The sequence below is a fragment of the Zosterops lateralis genome (assembly GCF_965231275.1).
Source record: "Zosterops lateralis genome assembly, chromosome: 10".
NCBI lineage: Eukaryota > Metazoa > Chordata > Aves > Passeriformes > Zosteropidae > Zosterops > Zosterops lateralis.
The window spans coordinates 22,166,592-22,173,428 of record NC_139770.1 but is presented as its reverse complement, the minus strand read 5'-3'; the positions used below and the strand labels follow the sequence as shown (position 1 = coordinate 22,173,428).

The 6,837-nt window shown below is 55.1% G+C and overlaps 1 protein-coding gene across 1 annotated transcript; it reads left to right on the top strand.

The window, feature by feature from the left end:
- Positions 1-1,621: 1,621 nt before the first annotated feature.
- ANO7 (anoctamin 7) lies at positions 1,622-6,575 on the top strand (the record flags this gene model as incomplete). Its single annotated transcript, XM_083868270.1, is given in 5 exon segments — positions 1,622-1,667; positions 5,159-5,293; positions 5,296-5,363; positions 5,730-5,779; positions 6,407-6,575. Coding segments are annotated over 5 exon segments (468 nt in total).
- Between the last annotated feature and the right edge of the window lie 262 nt (positions 6,576-6,837).

The window sequence follows — 6,837 nt, the reverse complement described above, 5'->3', positions numbered from 1 at the left end:
CAGCTCAAACAAAGGCAGGGCCTCCTCCCGGCTGCTCGGAGGAAGGTGTTTCTAACTGGGAAGGTGCCTGCACATCCATCCACCCTCCTTCTCCTCCTGTCCCCGGGCTCTGCCCCTCCTACACAGGGAGCCTGACTTTCCCCAAGAGGGGAAGGAGCCACCAACAGGAGCCACAGGGCGGCACTTCCCACCCTCTCCCCGCCGTAGGAGAAGCAGCATTGGGGTGGGAGGACCCCCCTGCCCTGTGCCTGCCGGCTCAGATACGGCTCTGTGGGAGGAACAAGCAGGGCACAGGGATGGGCAGCGTGTATGGGGGTAAAAGCTGCCAGTTTGGGGCTCGTGTTGGGAGCTGCTGGAGAGGGGCAGGATGAAACACACCCCGGTGCCTTCATCCAAATTTTCAAGCAGTGCCTGGCCTGGCAGCTGATTCCTCACCACACTCCCTCCACAACTCCAAGGTGCCTGTTGGGCTGTTGTGGGGATTGAGGGTTTTGTTGCTGTTCTGCCAGGAGTGATAACCAGATGCTGCCCCAAAGGAGCACCACTGCCAGGCACTCTGGAGAGCTGGGGCTGGATTGTTTCCTCAGCAGAGATACGTGTCTGTGTGCTCCAGATGCAAAAAGGATTTCTCTGTGTGATGGAGGGTTTCTGGGGGGTAGATCACCCCAGAGATTTTCAGGACATGGATGTTTTTCCTTAGGGAGATTCTGTGCTTGGCACACGTCACCCCAGCCCTCCTGGCTGGTCTGACTGGGGCTTTGGGAAGCCACAGGACCCAAACCAAGAAAGATTTGATACTGACATGCAACTCCCTTGACTTGGTTGCAAAGGATGTAAATGAAGCTGGAATTTGGCTCAAGTTTGGGGGCTTGGCCAAAAGTGCCTGAGAAGCTGAAAAGGAATTGGGTGAAGGTGAGCATCTGTGCACCTGTGCCCAGCTCAGCAGGGCTCTGCCCCAATTCCCCAGCACAGTCCTGCCTATTCCATGCATGTTCACTGCAGTTCCAGGTGTGTTGTCATCTTTTTGTGCAGGTCCCTTGCTGGCTGCCTTGTGTGGTCACCAAGTGTCCAGTGCCACCTTCCCAGGAGGGGCTTGGCCTTTTTGAGGATCCCAGCTGGGAACATTCTTAGTGGTGCAATATTTAGAAGCTCAGGATTTCATGGCATCTTTCCCTCTCTCCATGGCCCAAGAATATTTAATCCCCACACTGGTCCATCCTTACTGTAGGAACAGGAGGCCCAGCCTGCTCCCTTGCTTTGAAGAGTGGTTCTTTGATGTTTTTAGGTGAAGTTAGCAGATGTGTCTCTCCTGCTTCTCTGGTCCCCAGAATAAGCTCTTGTGTCAGAGGAATTGGTGTTGGTTGTCAATGGCTTCTGCAAAGAGATGCTTTGCCCACCTTGATTTTAGCCAGGAACAGGTTGGGGAGGCTGAGGCTCTTTGGTGTTTTTTTTTCACTGCATCTCTTGAAAGCAATGATGAAAACCCACTGCATTTCTGAGGAGCAACCTGATGTCATTAAAAAGGCCAAATATGGGGAGGTTTAGACTGGATATTAGGAACAGATTCTTCCTCCAGTGGCTAGGCACTGGAACAGGCTGACCAGTGGTCGTGGCCCTAAGGATGCCAGAGCTCAAGGAGCATTTGGACAACACTCTCGGGCTGCAGGGTGAGATTCTTGGGGTTGTTGTTGTCCTGTGCAGGTCCAGGAGTTGATCTTCAATGATCCTTAGCAGTCCCTTCCAACCAAGGAAAACACCTCAATAAGAGACACACGCAGATCCCCGGGCTCTTTTCAGGTGGTGGATGCATTGGCAGAACTGTTTCTCTTCATTGATGTGCAATGTCCTCCCTGTCTGCCCCTCCTGCTGTGACACTCTCCTGCTCTCTCACCTCTGTCACTGCAGGCATCTTTTGATCTCCTTATTCGCCTCCCATGTGTGAGAGATTCCTGCCTGCTCAGCCTCTCAAGGTGTTTCCAGTTCCAAAATTGAGCTCAGTTTGCCTGGTCTTTAGATGCGAAATGCTTGGGCATGGACTGAACCCTGCTGCTGGTGTGGAGAAGGAGTCTCTGACTTTCCCATCACCAGATCACACATGCTGGTGGACATGCCTTTGAGCTGGGGAACCTCAAAGAAAAGCCCTTACCTACAGTGACAGAAAAGATGCAAGAGGAGGTTGTTCTACAACATTTATTTGGCTGAGGTGGTGGAGGACAGTGGAGCTCAGACAGGGCCTAGGTGGTGACATGACAGGAGAACACTGCATCAGGCCACTGACCTCTCATGTCTCTTTGCTTTCCACCTGAAAACATTCCTGATGATGGATCTCCCCAGATGTGACACCACCAGGAGGGGTGGTGGGGCTGTGAAATGTTCATGAGCCATCCCATTGCCAGGGTCTGCTGCTCAGCACTAGGGGAAAGGAGGGAGGGAAGGAAGGAGGGAAGGAAGGAGGGAAGGAGGAAAGGAAGGAGGGAAGGAGGGAAGGAGGGAAGGAGGGAAGGAAAGGAAGGAAAGGAAGGAAAGGAAGGAAAGGAAGGAAAGGAAGGAAGGAAGGAAGGAAGGAAGGAAGGAAGGAAGGAAGGAAGGAAGGAAGGAAGGAAGGAAGGAAGGAAGGAAGGAAGGAAGGGTACAAAAGGTCTGCCATGCAACGGAGGAGCTCCACAGATGACCCCCCCTGCAGCCTGGTGGGGCAGGATGGTGGTAGTGGGTGAAGAGGCCATGGAAATGCCCCAAGTGGGTGGTCACAACCCATTTCTGCTGCAGCCAGACTGCCCTGGGGAATAGTTCTTCACCCCATACACCTCACCCCCAGCCCAGCCAACAGCCCTGGACAAGAGGAGCACAGCCAGTATCTTCAGGAACAGCTGAATGAGGAAAGGTGAGGGGAAAAGACTTGGCTTGGAGTTTAACTCCTTTCTATGCTGGAGAGGAAGCTGGGGCAGGAGAGGTTCTGCTTGCTTGAGGAGCACAGGAAAAGGCCAAGTGCTCCATGGCTGGAGCTAGCACCTGGTCCTTACATCATGCTCAGAGCACACTGGACCCCAAAGCCCTGGCAGGCACCATTCTACTCATCCTACCTGTCCTACTCTGGTGCTCCAGCCCTCCCCTTTCACAAGACAGTCCTGTCAATAAACTCTCCCAACTTAGTGCTTCCCATGCGAGGAATACCCAAGTGAAGTGGCTGGAGCCCCTCCAGAGCAAGCATGTCCTTCCCTCAGCTCCTTGTTTCACTCACAAGACAATTCCCACCCCCACAAGAGCACCAAGTCCTGGAGGGGAGAGACATGCAGGACAAACATGGCTTTGGGTTCCATCATGAGATCCCTTTTCTTGCCTCCAACTTGGTCCTGGTGTGGGAAACCATCCCCCTGGAGCTTAGCTGGCAGCAGGACAGCTGTGAGAACAGGGACTTGCAGGAGAGATCTGCTGCCATCCACAGGACCTGGAGGAAGAAATGTCTGGACAAGCTTCACTGGGATACACTTAGAAAAGGTACCCAGTGATCTAACTCCAGATTTCTATCCCCCTGTGGTAAATGCAGCCTTGATTTGTGGATTGTTGGATGCAGGGGAAGATATGCCCTGCCATGGGGGCCTCTCTCTCATCTCCTGGGTCAGCTCTACCAGGCTGATCCACACCAGCACAGACACCCCATTGCCACCCATATAAACATGTACAGGTGTCAGCAGCCTTATCTTCTATCTTCTCATGGAGTGGCCTTCTCCCCACAGCACAGGACTCCTCTGGAGAAAGGCTGGTGCCCCATCTGCTGCTGAATGCTCCCTGTGCAGCAGCTCCAGCTCTGGGGGTCTCTGCAGGGGAGGGGCTGAGGTGCCCAAGCTTGCAGGGAAAAGGGGGCAGTGCCCCAGGGCTCCTGGTGGTCCCACTCTGCATGACCAGCTGCATTTCTGTGGGGCTCTGATGGGGTTTGCAGCCTTCTTGCTTTCCAGGGGGGACTCAGTGATCCCCCAGTAACCACTCTTGTCCCACAGACAGCTATGGGATCCCACTTCATTTTGCTTCTGAGCTTCTCCTCCAGAGCTCCATCCCTTCTTCCCGTGGCTCCTGAAAACAGGTTCCTGGGCCTTTGGGTAGGGCTAAAGGACAGGGGAGTGCTGCTGTCATCATGGGCAAGGAGCACTGTGGCAGGAGGACTGTCCCATCACAGAGTGGGAGCCTTCACATGGCCACAGGATGCCTGGGACTAAGGCAGTGCCAACCAGTTGTGGGCTAACTGGTCCCAGTCTGGGAGCCATCAGCACTTTTGTCCCACCTTGGCAAGCAAGAAGAGGGCTCAGTGAACCAGATCAGCCTCTCTTTCCCTGGGGCTGCTCGGGATGCACTCCTGGACTCAGTGCCTGGGGTGTCCACTCACAGCTCTGACGTGACTCCTGCAGGTTTGTGGGCTGTCTCAGAAACCACCTGAGCTCTCGGGATCCACAATGAGGAGCTGAGTGCCAGCTGGGAGGGATCCTACTCTGGCCTTCCCAGCTGGTGTGTGCTGTGGGAATGAATGCCTGCCCAAGGTCAGGGTCCCAGCTCTGTGTGGCAGCAGGCTGGGGACCCTGCTGTCCCCACAGGACAGCCCATGGATGCTGCACAGGAGCTGCTGGGGAAGCTGGTGGGGAAGCAGATCACCAACAGCATGCAGGAGGTGGCCATCCCATGAGTATGCCCTGGTTTTCCAGGACCATCACACATCCCTGAGCTCACACAGGATCCAAGGGCATGTTCAGTAGCAGAGGACAATGGTGACCCTTTTGTTCCCCCAGAAAGCTGAAGTGCTGGTGGCATAAGTGGAAGGTTGTCTCAACCAAGGAGAGTGAGGAGGGGGAGTTGCCCTGGTGGAGCAGGCATACTGGGTTATGGACCACCAGCTGCTGGGGGTTTAAAGGGCTGCTTGATGAGTACCTGGAGATGGATAGGGACTGGCCTCAGACTGGGGGTGATGAGAGGCACTGGAAGAGAGAGCTGGTGTGGAGAGGCAGGAACTGCAGGAGTCCCCCAGAGGAAGGAGCTTTCACCCTGAGCAGCCTGCAGGGGCTGGAGGGAGAAGGCCTGCCCCACTCCCCACAGGATGGGGCTGCAGATGCTGCCCTTGATGCTGTCATCTCAGTCTGTCCCTCCCTGCTCTTCTTCCTCCTCTTTCTCCCAGTCCTGCAGTTTGGCTCCATCACCATTTTTGTGGCAGCCTGTCCCCTGGCACCCCTCTTCACCCTGCTCAACAACTGGGTGGAGATCTGCCTGGATGCCCACAAGTGCACCTGTGAACACCAGCGGCCTGTGGCTGAGTGGGTTTGGGCATTGGCATCTGGTTCTCCATCCTGGAGTTCATCACTCACCTGTCCATCATCAGCAACGTGTGCTGGGCAGGCAGTGAGGGTGAGGGGCTGCAGGTGGAGTAAGGGAATTGAGGAAGAACTCGTTTGGGTGTTGCAGGATGGATGCAGTGTGATTAGGGCAGTAGTGCTTGGGGTGGATCTGCCTGTGCAGAAGGTGCAGCTCCAGCCATGGGCAGGGGGCAGCTGTCATGCTCTGGGCCTTGCTTGGCAATAACTGGGGGAAGAGAGAAGCTGTCTGCTGTCCCAGGAGTGTCATGTCTGGTTTGTCACGCTGAGGGCAAGGAGATGCAGAAAGCCACCCCAATAAGCACAGGGCATGAAGGAGGGTGGGATGGGCTGTCCCCCAGCTGCAGGATCTGCTGCAGCACATCTCCCTGCTTCCAGGCCTTCCTCATAGCCTTCACCTCTGATTTTCTGCCTCATGCATACTACAGGTACATCCACTAACAGCAGCCTGCATGGCAATGTGAACCTGGTGCACACACCACGGGACTTTCTCCTGCACAGTAATACCCATACAGGTGGGAGCCTGCTCCTGCCTCGGCTGGCTCCTTTCTTAGGCTTGGATTTTGCTTTTCTCTGCCTCTGCCACAGCAAACATTTCATTTAGAAGAGTGACTTTTGGCCAGGTCCACGTTGCCCACCCACTTCCTCGAGGTCCTGGGGGCCCTCACTTGTACCAAGGCTGAGCATTTGCTGGACACTGTGTGTGGGGTAATGGGGAGGGGCACTGGACACCATTGTGGAGGGAGGTGCTTCTGTGAAGAATAAACTCCCCCAGGGCCAGGATACCTGTGGGACTTAGGTCCCAGCAGAAGCTAGCTGAGGGCTGGTTCTGCTGTGCCCTGGCATGCCAGGCTGGGAGCATGAGTAGCTACTGGGGAGCTTGGTCAGTACCTGCTGCACTTTGCTCCCTCAGATATAGAGCATTCAGGACCAGCATGGCAGCCTGACCTTGACTTACTGGCAGCTGCTTGGCTCTATACTCAGGTTTCATGGTAATCTTTGAGGTACCAGCTGCTGAGCCCAGCTGGGTGGCCTGGGCTGTGGTGCTGGGGCAGGGGTAAGGACTCACCACAGAGCCAACCCTCATCTCCCATGAACTGCCAGCATTTGCGTTTTGTTATTGGATGTGTAATTGCATGGATGAAACCTGACATTCCTGAGGCTGTGGAGGTTAAGATGAAGTGTGAACAGTACCTGGCCAAAGAGGCTCTGGTTGTGGAGTAGCTGAGCAAGAGGACCATGGCTGATGCCTCCCCTTCCTCCCTTACACTAGCAGCATCCCTGGTACCAGCTGCCTGGAGGCAAGTAGGTTTGTGTTTATCTGTGAGGAGGGCACAGATCCTGCCCCTTTCCTGCTCTCACCCCCTTCCTTTCACCCACTGCTGGCCGTGTGAGTGCCACCCCTTCAAGGGCATGGCCACATCACAGGCTCGGGTGTGCAAACTTCAAGTCCTTAAATCCCTGGCTCAACCTGGCCAAGCATGTG